A 14,374-nucleotide genomic window follows, 5' to 3' on the forward strand; every position below is an offset into this window, starting at 1 on the left:
GTGTATTTTTATATTAGTTAAAATTATTTTTAAAGTAATGCCGGAATTTTAAAAAAATTATTTCCTTTATGTGTGTGCTGTGTTAGTCTTTTTTTAAATGATAATTATGTGCTAATAAATATTAACATTTCTAGATTGGTTGCTAGTAAGATTAAAGCCGTTTATAAATGCTGTTTTGTAATAATTTTTAGGGAGCCAATGGCATGAAAGGCGAAAAAGGAGATGTTGGTTTGCCTGGTGCCCAAGGTCCTTCAGTAAGTCTTAATGTGGCATTGCAATGAACACAGGAGTCCAGCAGTGGTTCTCCACCTTCTGGTTCTGAGCAGTACTTGATATTCATGGCTGATCTCTCCTGAGAATGAACAGACTTATGGTCATAGAGCTAAATACAATTTAAGAAATTTTAAATATGTAATTCCTGTTCTGTTATATGACTATGAACGTAAGTCCTGCTCGCTTCAGTCAAAGCCTTCTGGCTCTGTAATGAATCAAAAGATAAATGGGGAAGAAAGAAAAAAAAATAACCCAAAAAAGCCATAATCTCTCTCAACACCTTATTCTCTGGGAATCTCAGATAGTCCAGTGAGAACCAGACTAGATTGAATTCAAATATGTGACCCAGGGTAGTGAGCTAGCTGTATGACACCAGACATTCTCCTGATCTTTTTTCAAAGCACTGTAAAGGCATTAAAACAAACAAACTAACCCAAAAGAGATCCAAACAAACTCCTACATAGTACCTTTATGGTGTGGGTGACTTTCATTATCAGAGCACAGTAAGATGAGAGACCTCAAAGCAAAGGTTAGTGACAGAAGCCATAGCTCTGAGAAGTCAAAGAGGCTGCCCTGTGCCATCGCAGGACACAAGAGGCACCCCAACTCTCCGAGTTTCTTGCTATGAGAAGACTACTTTTTTAGAAATGAATTCACAAATTCATTCATCCTGTTCTGCTTATTTTCACTGAAGGAAGAGTTACAGTTTTCAGGAGATAATCACAGGTCGTGGAATCTGTCTTACATTTCAAAGTGCTTCTTGTTGCTGCTCTTGGTGCCACCGACAGCTACTACAGCAGTGCATGAGTCTGGAGACCTGTGTTAGTTTCCCTGCTGCCACTCTATGACAGCATCCCATTGGGGTTAAATCCAGGAAGAGGGGGGATCTTAAGCTGGATGTATCATCATGAAATTCTTTTCATGGATTTGTTAGGAACATGGAAAACCAGTGCAGAATATATGTGCACTATATGCTGAGCAACCTGATTACCTATTTTAATGATCTCAGAGAATTTTTGGTATAAGTGGGCTAAAAGAAATAAAAGGAGAGACAAGGGGCAGTTTTGAAATTATGCCAAAGCCCAGCTTTAATTTAGTATCTTTTCCATTCATCAGTGTGGAGGAGGAATAAAATAACACCTTCTGGCTCTGTAGATTAATACAAGAGAGAATTAAAGAGCACATACCATAAAATATTAAAAGTTCAAACATCCCTTCTCAGTACTGTTTATTTTACAGGGACTTATTGTTTTTCCCCCATGGTGTCTTAAAGTGTATCATAGACCCTAGGAGTAAGAATCTGGAGACAGGCACACTGCCATATGGCACAGGCAGATCTGCACTTTGGGTACCCTGTCTTTCAAATCAAAATAATTCCCATTCCTAAATCCCTGTCTAGATGTGCTGTCAGTGTTCGCTGTTGCATAGCTATTTTTCTAAGTGCTTGCCAACAAGGGTCAGCCTGACTACTGGTATTTTTGTCAGAGTTCTTTGCTCTGCATGATTTAACACTGTTGTTTTTTTTTTATCTGTAGATGATAGGACCACCTGGACCACCAGGGCCACATGGTCCTCCAGGCCCCATGGTAAGCTTGGGAGGAACAGAGGGGCTAGAAGTGGTCTAAGCCCTCTTTCCATTTTATTGCCTGCTTACTAAAAGTGTTATCAGAATATGTGGCCATTAAAGAGGGGACGTAATTTGGAAATCTTTTGCATGTCTTAAAATACATAGAAGGTGGAGTAACAAATTGCACATTCCTGTTATTGTTAGCATGCTAGTGGTCTGGTTCCTCCTCAGAATCAGGTGTTTACTGTTGCTTTATTGACAGCTGCATTTCTTTTGAGAGTAAAGAAATACAGGGGTAATTTGCATCCCTATAAACAAAATCTCAAAAAAATTGTAGTGTATTTTCATAATGAAAAATGTTACTTTTATTTTCAGGGACCTCATGGACTGCCTGGCCCAAAGGTAAATTAATACCTGTCTTGAATAGACAAGCTCTTTATGTCTGCAAAGTGTTATGTTTTGCTCTTGAATGCATGCAGTAGTGTTTCATCATGCCTCATTCAATAAATGTTTCTGATATTCTTAAACCTTAAAGCAGATTTTAATATTAGCAGCTTAAAAGCTTTTTAAAATTTTCTGTGATTGTTTCTGAGTATTATTTCTCCTCAGCTTTGGCTGAGTCCATTTTTTGTATGAATATTTGGGATGTGGCACTAAATTATTTAGCTTCCTGTTTACAAGCAAGCTACCATTGCACTTGGAATTACTTTGGAATACAGAAGCATCTTACAGGCTCAGGAAATGAAGTCAGATAAACTCATCTTTATTTATGCAGTCTTGTATCTCCTGCTTCTTCCTGTCTCCATGGGCTTTGTTAGGTGACAGGTATTTTGCTGAGCAGTACCTTCACATATTACGCTGGTTCACCATCACGAACTGATGTGTGCATTTTTGTGTTTTCCAAACTGGATTCATGATCAGACAAGTCTGCAATACAATTTGAACATTTTCTGTAGTATAGATATCCTTTAGGGACTCTCTTAGCCCATGAGAACAGATCAGGAGAGTGGAGAGTGGAAGTGAGTTTTGGCAGAGTTGGAATAGTTAAATTTGTGCTTCAATTCAGTAGTCACCAGTATGCTAAAATTCAGCATGACACAGTATTCATTAAGGCCAGTGGTCTTGTCAGACATGATCATGTAAATCACTACAGCTCCCTAATCACACTTTTCTCAAAAAGTAAGGAAGAGGAGGAAAGGGTGTTTGTGTTTAGTTCTGGGGGTTTATTTTGGATTTTTAAAGGTGCAAAAATCACAGGTTTGACCCCTTATGAGTCTGCATTACCTTGGCTCAAGAAACCTAAGTCATAAATCATGTTTTGAAATCAAGTATGTTCCATTTTAGCACCAGCCCTGCTTTACCTCAGGCTTTTGGCCTGAGACTCAAGCTTTTGTGGGATTTCTCAGGTCTGTTTCCAAAGCTTCAGCATTTCCAGTGCTACTGCTCTGAAGGTCACACAGAGTCAAATAGAAAAATAATGAAGAAATGGCTACTTAGGGTGCAAAGCAGGCAGATGATGTCTGGAGTTACTTAAAGGAGCAGTCTGGGTTCTACTGAGATGGTTTTTTTTTTCTTAAATCTGAATATAATATAAGGTAACATAATACATGAAAGGGAAATCTAGCAATGAGGCTATGGGGAGCAACCCGGATGAAATACCCACGTATTTCTGTTTCCCAGAAGAGGCAGGTGTGGTCAGTACTCTCTTTGACTGAGCAACCCTCATGCTAATGCAGATTTTCATTATGAGAGAACTGTGCAACTCTGAGCCCAGTATTGTCATTTTAGTGAAGTTTAGTGTAATAGCCTATGCATTATTTAATAATCACAACAAGTGTCGTTTCTTTCTTACATTGTTAAAATTTCTCTGTATGAGCACAGAAACTGTGGACCTCCCAAATAGCTTGTCATTGTGTAACCTATACTGTTTCTTTTAACTTGTTACTGTTTATTATGTATGCTTAAAGGTTTAAAATATCTTTATGTAAGATTTTGCTGCAAATTCCAGTTTACCGTAAAAGAAGTATTGCCTCCTTACCAAATGTACTTTTCAGGAGATCCTACTCTAGAAACCTAGAGTTTTGAGGCTTACTTTTATGAATGTTTTCTTTCGGTTTGAATTATCTGCATAGGGTGATTTATGGGATTTGAAAAATTTCCAAAACCCCCTGAAACTCATGCTTAATTCAAACCATCTAACTATAGTGATAATTATTGGGAAAAGATTAAAAAAATCTGTTACCCATAAGTTTCTTGTCGTTTTTTTCACTCACATTTTAAATCTCAAGCAGACACCTCCCAAGTACTTTTGCCCACTATTAAATCAGTATGTAAATTGCCAGTAAGCTGAGAAGGTTGAATTTGTTTCAAACTGGAATTTGCATCTACTTCTGAGACTGGCTTATTCTATCCCAGCTTAAACACCCATTATAGCACCAAAAATTTGGCATTTATACTTTTACATTTAGGGTGAACCAGGGTTAAATGGTCTTAAAGGATTGAAGGGTGAACCAGGTCAAAAGGGTGACAGAGGGCCCCTTGGTCTTCCAGTAAGTAAAAAAACCCAACTATTCAATTTCAGTGCAAATCGCAAACGTCTCTTTCTACTCGTCATGAGCAACTCTGATTTACTGAGTAGCATGCACAGAATATACCATGTTGGAGCAGAGCATCAGTTTTGTTTTGTTTTGTTTTGTCCCAAATATGTGCTATCATCCCAAGTAATGTCCTGTAACACCCAGTGCTGTCAGGGGTTGTTTGTTTTTTTCTTGCTGTGTGTCAGTTGAGAGTGTTCAGTGTCACAAGGATGTCATCACCCCCATTACATTACTCACGCTGTTATTCAAGTGTTGTATGGTGTTTCCACTAAAAAAGGAGTCTTCCCTTTCTCCCATCTCCTCTTATTGCACTTCTGCAGTTCAGATGGAGAGGTCTAATTGAGGAAACATAGAAATTGATTTAGGGAATTTTGTTGCAGATTTTCTTTTTCCCCTAGATTCTTATCTTTGCCTTGTTCTTTAGAAAATTCCCATTCTGAGTGTTTGGTATGAATTTTGTCTTACAAGTGAAGAACCTCAAAAATACGGAAACATCAGAATTCTTAAAATATAGGTTGATAAAATAGAAAATACTTTATATGTTTGAAAGCATGCTGAAAAGGCAGCTTTATTTTTTTTCCCAAAAACAGAGTTCATTTTTCCTCTTTCCTGTTGTTATTGTATGAGGATTGCTCCCAGTGATTACATTGTTAACAGTAAAATGGATAAAAAAGACTGAGTTGACCCAAAGGAACACAGACCTCTCTGATGAATATTTTCAAGGATTACGTGCAGGGCCTCTGTACAAGGTCAGCATCACTGAGAATTTTATTTTGAGAAAAAGAAAAGCTCATTTACAGATTGACAGTTACATCTCTGTAGAGAGTGAACTTTGGAGGCCTGAGCAGATGCCCTGAAAATGACTACAAGGTAGAACAAAATATGCTACTAGGTTTTCCAAATTTACACAGATTTTGTCTTGCTGGTGCTTGCTACTTCTGTTTTCAGGAGCAAAGTCCAAGCGTTTGGCATTCCAAAAAATGGCTTGTTTTATTGAGTTGGCTGGAGATTTTAGTTGGGTTTGTTTGGGGGTTGGCTTGGTTTGCCTTTTTAGGAGGGGGACGTTCCTCAGATTTTTCCCTGTGTCCTGACTGGTGCTGTCCCTTGTGCCCGCATCCCCGGGCGCTGCTCTGTCATTCACACGGGATCCACGAGGGGTCCCCCCGTCCCCGAGGATGCTGAGGCTCATCGCCCGGCGTGCCTGGGGCTGCCCTCCAGAGCCCCTGGCTGTGCTCTCAGCTGCGAGTACAGCGGGAAAACAGGAAATGTCATTGTCTCCCGGGCTCCTGGAAGTGAATGAGGCCATTGTGGTCAGGATCCAGATTTTGTTGGCTGCATAATGCAGTATTCTTGCACTTAAATATCGCAGTTAACACACATTTTTCTTCCTTTGTGTATACTATTCAGTATTGTCGCTATTTACAAATTGGAAATTTGAGTAAATTGCAGAGTAAATATTTATGTGTTCAGGCTCAAAAACACCCTAACATCTGGTGTTTGTAGCAGTCCTATAGCCTTACAATCATTTGCTCTGGTATACTTGATGTGAGGGCAAGGGTGGGTTTGGTGATGTTACACTGAAGTGAGAACAGAATCAGGCTCTTGGTGTTTCATGTGGATTTTTAACTAACATGCTGTAATAGTGTGATACCCACTCCAGAACCCTGTCACAGCGTGTACTGTACATTTGAATTGTGTTTATTCATCGGCACCACTTACTAATCTCACGTTCTTGTCATTCGTATCGTGCCCATCATCCATGCTTCCACCTAACCACACAGGGAGCATCTGGCTTAGACGGAAAGCCAGGAGCCCGGGTGAGTCCCTTGTCTTTGTGTGTCCTCCTTTGTGACTGAGTCCATGTCCTTCCCAAGGGGCTCTGCCAGCCAAGCTCGCTCACTGCACACAGGAAGGAAGGCCAAGCGCTGCAGGCATTTTCCATGCTGCGTAAGAAGGGGCTTCAAGCAGATTCTTAGGGCAATATGTGTGGGAAAGAGAATACAATTCTCCGTAGGAGCAGCTCTGAACCTTAAAAAGGCAGTTTACTTTTGGTTTTTGGTTGGACAACTGCCTTGGTTGGGTTGCTAGTTTTCCTGAGTAAGGTTAGGAATTCAGCTTCCAGGAGAGCATAGCTATTCAGTGCTAATATGGAATCAGTGAAGGAGATGCAGGTGTGCTGGGGTTCATCTACAGACATTGTTATGTTGCACATCATAGATGTTTAATCTTTTGCTTTCTTTAATGATAAAGAAATCTATGCAGTGAAAGAGATACATCTTGGAAGTAAGATTCTCATTGATCACTGCAATAGGTAAGTCCATCTTACAGATGGGCATCTGAATTTAAAGAATAATCAATTTTTAAAATAAAACAATAATTTAAAATCTTTTTTGAGCCTTCCGTTTTCTTCCAGTCAGTTTAAGATCTTTGTGAATGTGATTGCTTCCATGGATGTAGTGAATTCCAAACAGAAGAAAGATGCTCTGCCTTGTAACAGGAGAAGTTATAGGTGGAGTTTTGAAAGCCTAATAGTTTGCATCACAATTAAATCCAAATTTTCAACCAGTGAAGACTGATTCCATGTTAGTTTTTGTTTATAACACAGCTATTAAAACTAAAGAGTTGTAAGAGCAAGCCCTCTCTCTTACCCTCTTTGTTTCTTTTTGTAGGGTCTAGATGGCCCAGTTGGTCCCCATGGCCCTGCAGGTCCCAAAGGAGAGAGAGTAAGTATATATTCCATGTGCTTCTCCTTACAGAGTGACTGCCACAGTGGAAAAATGTCATATGGGAACTCATACTGTGCCTAGATGTTACAGAACAGAACTGTATCTCAACCTGTAGAGGAGCAGCCCAGAACTGTGTATGTGTTCTAGTTACACACATACTTACCTACTTGAGGTTGATGTTGTGACTCATTAACTTCAGGGCAACTGGTATTTTGAAACGACTAATCAGTAAGAAGTTGACTGGACTTTCTAGTTCACAGTGCCACAAACAGAACATGATTTTCTTTGGTTTCTTTTTGTTGTGTAAATTGAGAGAAGAAACTGGTACAAAAGAAGATGGTGTGGTATGATTATATAAGAATGCAATGGCAAAAAAAAAAGAGTATTTCTCTCCTCTATGCACTTAAGAGATTTTATCCAGAAAATTATCTCCAGTCTCTGTAAAATTTAAACTTTTTTTTAGTTTTTATTTTAAGCTTAGAAGATAGGAGTCCCCCTGCTATTTAATTTGAAATATTCATGGTAAATTTTCTCCAGTGGAAATAGGACAGGAACTCTAATCTTTAACTATGAGCCTGTCACCTTTAACAGTACAACCATCAACATATATAATAGATCAGAAGATGATATCCTAACTAAAACCTCCAAGGAGTTGCCAATCCAGAACTTTGTCTCTTTGCCTTTCTCACTTCAACAAAACAACAGTGGTAAATCAACTTCAGACTAGCTGTATTAAGTTCACAGCCACAGGCAGTGGTCCAGTTAGCTTCATCTGAGAACGGTAGGATTTGTTTTTATAGACCTGTGTGTTGAGGGATAAATACAAGACATGCAGCCTACAAAAATTACAGTAAGCTGCAGTTACCACTCAGGCTAGTTACATGCCTGAAGGACTTGAGTATTTTTTCTGTTTTTCTAGGGAATTACTGATTCAACTATTTTTTTTCCTCAATTAGGACAATATATATTGTCAACTCTGTGGAAAGATAGTTGAACATCCTCTAAGTAAAATTATTAAGTAAATAATTTAGATGAGATACACATGTAGAAATATATAAAAATACCATACATTTTATTCTTGAATTATGAGCTTTTATGATGAAGGGTATGCATGTGTACTATCAGTTGAAATGTCTTTAACAATGAAATGTAATATAAACTATTCTTCTTGTCTGTGGAAGAGAGCTACTAATACTTTTTTCTTGTGAGGGTATGCAAGGTCATATGCCAGTATCTGCTACTGTGAAGGAAATTGTGATGGTTGAGGGCAGTATATTCATGATAGTCCATCAATCTGATACAATCCATGAAGACTCAGGACATCACCTGATATTCCAAACATGTTTCAGCATGTGCTTTGTATTGGAGGCAAAAATTTCTGAGATACAGTTCTCCAAATATATTCTTACATAACAAACAAGATTATTTCCTAGATTGATACATTCAGTATCTTTATGTCTGCCATATGTTAGCAGTGCTATAAGCCTATCTTGAGAGGACTTTGTGCTGTCATCTTGCTGTTGAAAATTAAAGAAAAAAAGATGCTTAACCAGTCTTAACATATTTCAAGTACTGATTAGAGAGTTTTGTAGTTCTTACCTACATAGGTCAGCACATTAGTTTCTTCTTAGCAGAAATTACAGCTGCAAGGGATTTATTGTTTTGAAAATCAGCTGTTACTTCCCAATACCTCCTATTGTCCTGCCAGGGCACCCAACCTAAATGCTGCTCAGAAATTAGCCGGGGAGTAACAGAATCCAGAAAGACCTTACACTACACATCTTATTCATTACCTCTAGACTAAAACAAGTGCCTACCTAAGTGAAAATATAAACTATTTAAAACAGACCAAATGTCAGTTACTCTGACAAACTCCTAATTGCTGGGATTATTCAACCACAGGTTAAGCTCCTGTTTGTTCTGGCGCCTGCCTTTTTGTATAATTCAGTCAATGAAATTAAGACATAGCAGCCCATTTTCAGAGCTGTGCCAAGTACTTGGCTGTGCCCATAATCAGCACTATTAATTAGCTAAACATCTATATCTCTGTCTTGTGCTTTTAATGATAGAGTCATTAATGAATAATAATAAGTAGTAAATAACCCAGAGGATGTTGTACAGAGAATTATCGCACGAGCATAAGTGCAGCAAATGCTAGGACGAAACACAGCACTTGTGCACACCAAGAGCCTTGCACAAAGCCCTGTGTTAGAGTGAGTTCAGCAAAGGGGGTGATGAAGGGATCCAAGTCACCCTGCATAACAAATCCAGAGTAGGAGCTTTGAAAAGTAGAGGTGGTCAAGATGTTTTTCTTCTATTTCATCAGCAGTTTGAGCAGTTTAGTTCACTCCAGAGAGAAATGCATTTCTGATGGATTTAATTCAGAAAAACACCACAGTCTGAAACAAGACTGCTTTCAACACCTTCTTCCCAGCCCTGACTCCCTACCAAGCTCACAGAGACCTGTGCTTGCACTTACGTGGGCTAGCCCTGGCTGGCTTGGGAAGCTTAACTTCGTATCAGTCTTGATGAAGAACACTTAGAGAGCAAAGGTAATTACTACTGTCAGGCTGAGATTTGTTGCCCTGAAATTCCGTTCCATTTGGAAGTTTACCCTGTATTAGGCTTGCAAAATGACTTTGGCAGCACCCCTCTGGACACTAGTAATTTTTCCATGGATTTTAGTGCAGAATGAGATCAGACTTGTGGAGTAATCTCTGTACTTGTTTGTCTTGCATATTATTACAGTTGTTTTGATTTTAATAAACCAGGATATTTACATCATTTATCTAGAATTCAATATCACTTACCTAGAATCCAGTAGAGCATTTAGCAACACAGCACTGTGCATAGGATAATCTTCACAATGTCACTGTTAATAGCATTGCCTACTTAAATCAAGCTTTGACTAACACATTATTTTTTCTTGTCACTGTGTTGTATCTCAGCTTCTGTCTCTATATACAGCTTGATGCTGTATATCCTCGGTTTTCATTGCATCTTTGGATTCTTACTGAGAGCAACATTAAGCTGTTAAAAGCTTAAACTTGACACTGGTGCGTGTTCAGTTGAAACATGTTTTCAGTTACTAATGTATTTAAAAATGAATGTGATATCATATGCCTAAAAAGTTTTGTCTAGAAATTAACAACACCTTCTCTTCCCCCTTAAACATTTACTAAAAATAAATGAGCTTGGATATTTTTCACTCAAAATACTTAGGAATGCATAAACTTTAACCTAAAGCACTCGGTACAGATAATTTCTAAGACAGCCAATGTTTTTGTTTGCTTGTTCTGTAATCTTTTCTTAGGGTGAGAAGGGAACTGTAGGTGACCCTGGACCCAGAGGACCATACGGCTTGCCTGTAAGTTGCAGAGTTTGTAGACACTGTACTTTTCATCCCTCCCTGATTAAACTTTGTGTGCTTTATGGCTGATTTTCACCTCACAGTAGAATTAGTTGGAAAAGGCAAAGATTGATAATAAGCCCTGACAGTGCAAGGTCAATGGTCTGTATCACAGTCTTGTGGACGTAAAAAACCAGACCTGACATGAACCAGCAAGAGAGAGGAGATGCAGAATGCAGCTGCTCCTGGTGCAGCAGCCTTCGGCCATCAGCTGCCTGGAGCCACGTGAGAGTGCCAGGAGTTCAGGAGGAACTGTGGAAAGCTGTGAATTTCTTAATGTCAGTAAGCTGCTTGGATTTCCATACTGCAAGATTTCTTTGCCATTATGTTTTTGTTTTGTTTTTTTACTTCAGAGACCCATTTTGTTTTCATTTCTGTGCCATCTACTCAGAAGCAATGTGAGAATTTCATTGTTGCTCATTCATAGGTGGAAGTTACTTGATTTAAATAAATAATTTAGTTATACATTTCTAAAGTATGAGGGAGAACTTCCTTTGGCCTGACAAGGATATCTCAAATAAAATCAGTTGACTTTCCCTGTTTACGCTGCTAAAGACTGGGTCAGGTGTGTACATATACACATGTCTGTTCTGTACTTTGACACAAGGAAAGTCATGTAAATGTGCTTGGCCAGGCAAAACCAGTCTTTGCAGGAGACTTTTAGTGTTTCCATATCCTCTCCAGTCTAATCTGTTTGTGTAATTAATTTAAGATGGAATACAGACCTGTGGTTTAATTGGATCCATTTAATTGGACCACGAGTCAGTGGCTGGAGACAGTTTTCAGGCTCCATGGAGTGTTAAATTAGTTTGCCACACATTTTTATGTGAGGGTCACTTTTGTTTTATTTTTCAATCCTATTTCTGTTTCCCATTCCTGCAAACTAAAAATAAAATTTTATAGGTTTTTTTCCTGTATTTTTAGCATTCTCCTGGAATCTCCCTGCAAACAAAATTTTACATTCAAGCAAAATTTTACAGCCAGGTTATCATTTCCTGGAAATGTTAAACATGGACAGCAGTGTCCTTGTCTGGGGGAAGCTAATGAAGTTCCTGTGGTTCTTTGGCAGGGCAAAGACGGCGAGCCTGGCCTTGATGTAAGTAATGTTCACGACCAGCATTCTCAGGGGTCGGTAAGAGTCTGCCAAGAGCTCCCTTAGGGAGTACAACACCTCTGCTGCCCTTTAGTGTGTGTGCAGTACCTGCAGAGAGTGTGCTAAATGCTGCGCTTGCTCTTTCTCTGAGGTAAAGAGGACAAAGATTGTGCAATGCACAGCCCTGATTGACAGACAGCACCAGATAGTAGTGCTTACCAATACAAGTACTTGGTCCTTTGGGTGTAAGTAGGCTGAAAAAAATGCTTGCTAAGAAACTGTTTAGATAGCTCATTTGTAGAAGAACAAGGAGTCACTTAGCACTTAGTTGACTAAATTTGTTCCAATTAAAGAGAATGATTCCATAGCCTGTAAGGAATATGTTTCAAAACATAGGCTCTTTCCTTGGCATGCTAAAAGGACTTACTGAAAAACTCTTTCTGTAGTCCTACACTGAAATCCCTAACTTGGAGGTGTCTTCTTCAGATGGCACATATGCTATGTAGCCTGGATGATTGCTAGTTTGAGTGCTATGATTTCTTTCTGTAGCTGCCAGAATGTCTCTACCAAACTCTGTGTTCTACTCATCTCACATGTTCTTGTGCCCATGCATGTGTCCACACATAACACGCATACATGTACAAAGCATGTAGTGAAATAATCTTTTTAGGTTTTCCGAGAGTATTTGAAAACTAAATATGCATGTTAATAAAAGTCAACCTGTCTTTGTGCATTTGTTTTTATAGGGTTTTCCTGGTCCTCGAGGAGAAAAGGGTGATATAGGAGAAAAGGGAGAAAAGGTGACCAGTGTTATTAACTGTTGCTTGATTCCTCAGCTAATCAATTCTGCTGACTTTATGCTATAAATGGTCCCATTAAAACTTATCTTTGTTTTTACTGCGTGCCAAAAGGCAAGTCACAGATACACACTAGAGCAAAATCTTGAAAAATTACAGAAATGTATGTACAGGATCAGAAATACCAGCATGTCCCAAAGCTCAGCCTCTTTTTTTAGGCTCATTTTCTCCAATCCATCCTGCACTTGTTGAAAGTCCTGAAATATTTAATACAGACATTAGTCATTGTGGTAGTAATTTTATACTGAAGAGCCCAGCTCTGTTCCCTGGCAGTATTTGCAGACTAATGGTTGATCCTGGTGTAACATACCTGTACATGCTACCTGTCCCACACCAAGTGGCTAAGACAGGAACTGTTCAAATTTTTATTTTTTTGGCAATGCTTTATTTGCAGTTTGGGACTTTGTGCTACTTGTGGATTGAAATTGAATCATATACTCTACCATTCTGGTAAACCAACTAGATAGTGATGTTAACAGAAACAGCCTGACTTCATTTTCAGTGTCCAGACACAGTGAATTGGAAATCTGTTTAGTAAAAAGCAGTGCAGGACTTAATGTGTGTAGAGAAGCTTCATGAGCAAATCTTTTCCATTCCTATCCAACACAAAGGCCAGTTGCTAAAATTGCTGAACTGGAATTCACACCAAGTCACTGAATGTAAAAATCCATACATGCAGCAGATTATTTTTCTAGGTCAGACAGATGTTTTTGTCAAGCTTACATAGGCAGGGTTAGGCTAGATTAATTTATCATTATGGTGTCCTAAACAAGAAGCATGGCTAAAAAGTCACCACGGGTGTTACAGTTCATCTCCATTTCTTAATACAGGTAGGCAAAACACTTCCAAGAAAGCACTGAAAAGGGTGTTCATGAAATTCATCTTTCCCTTTTGTCCCTTGGTATATTGCTCTTTCTTTTGAGCTCAGAGATCACTGGTAGGGTACTGATTTTGCAGAACAACAGTAATTTAAGCAGGTGCTCGATGAATATTTTAAAGGCAGTGTTTGACCTGGCAGAGTAATCACAATGAATGGTGAGTCCTTGCTTGCTGTCAGTGCAGGTCAGTCTGCCACCAGTGAACAGCTTTTCTCCCTGAGAGCAGCTATCAGCCGAAAGGTGTAACTGATAACTGCCGGCTCAGAGAGGTGATGGTCAAAATGCTCTTTGTTCTAAGTGGGAGTTACAGCGAGTACCAAACCGTATGAGCTTAGCAATGTGTTCTCACCCTGGGATATATTCGAAGAGTTGTGTCCAAAAGATAAAAATAAGTAATTATGCCTCTCTAATAAATTCCAATGAGGTTGCTTGAATATTGCACATGGTCCTTTGAGCCTCACAGTTCAAGAAAATTCAGAGAGCAAGAAGGCTACCGAGCTGGCAGGGTAACAATCAGTAGCAGAGGTTGGAGGAGGTGGACTGGACTGGCTTAGTCTGACAGTGGGGAGGCCAAAATACTTGAAAGGGGAGATGAAAAGTTGATAGAACAAAACTCCTCTGGGTAATGGTAAATGGGGAAACGCAGGACTACAAGGTGCCTGTGAGAGGTTCAGAGCAATAGTTCACAAGGAGGACAGCACAGCACTGGGACAGTGAGTCCAGAGAGGGGGCTGAACCACTGCCCAAGGAGCACTGCAGAACCTGGTCTGGTCTGACCTGACCTAGGGTCAGGAATCATCCTGCTCACAATGGGAATCTTAGGCAACCTTCAGAACCCTCTTACAGCCAGACTTCCTGAGTCTATGTTTCCATGTACAGATAAAGCAGACAAATTTCAGCCACCAGAGCTCCAGAAGATTTATGGAAGAAAAGATGGAAAGCTGGTAAAAAGTTCACTTATATAAAATAATGCG

The 14,374-nt window shown here is 39.3% G+C and overlaps 1 protein-coding gene across 1 annotated transcript in view; it reads left to right on the forward strand.

Moving 5' to 3' along the window:
- COL25A1 (collagen type XXV alpha 1 chain) overlaps nucleotides 1-14,374 on the forward strand; it is a 295,085-nt gene that overhangs the window by 272,574 nt on the left and 8,137 nt on the right. Inside the window, exons 28-35 of the mRNA XM_062493773.1 lie at nucleotides 192-254; nucleotides 1,809-1,859; nucleotides 2,216-2,242; nucleotides 4,309-4,389; nucleotides 6,219-6,254; nucleotides 7,107-7,160; nucleotides 10,477-10,530; nucleotides 12,412-12,465. Coding sequence (XP_062349757.1) covers nucleotides 192-254; nucleotides 1,809-1,859; nucleotides 2,216-2,242; nucleotides 4,309-4,389; nucleotides 6,219-6,254; nucleotides 7,107-7,160; nucleotides 10,477-10,530; nucleotides 12,412-12,465 — 420 coding nt within the window. The remainder of the gene's footprint in view (nucleotides 1-191; nucleotides 255-1,808; nucleotides 1,860-2,215; nucleotides 2,243-4,308; nucleotides 4,390-6,218; nucleotides 6,255-7,106; nucleotides 7,161-10,476; nucleotides 10,531-12,411; nucleotides 12,466-14,374) is intronic.

Source organism: Cinclus cinclus, chromosome 5 (assembly GCF_963662255.1).
Source record: "Cinclus cinclus chromosome 5, bCinCin1.1, whole genome shotgun sequence".
Classification (NCBI taxonomy): Eukaryota; Metazoa; Chordata; class Aves; order Passeriformes; family Cinclidae; genus Cinclus; species Cinclus cinclus.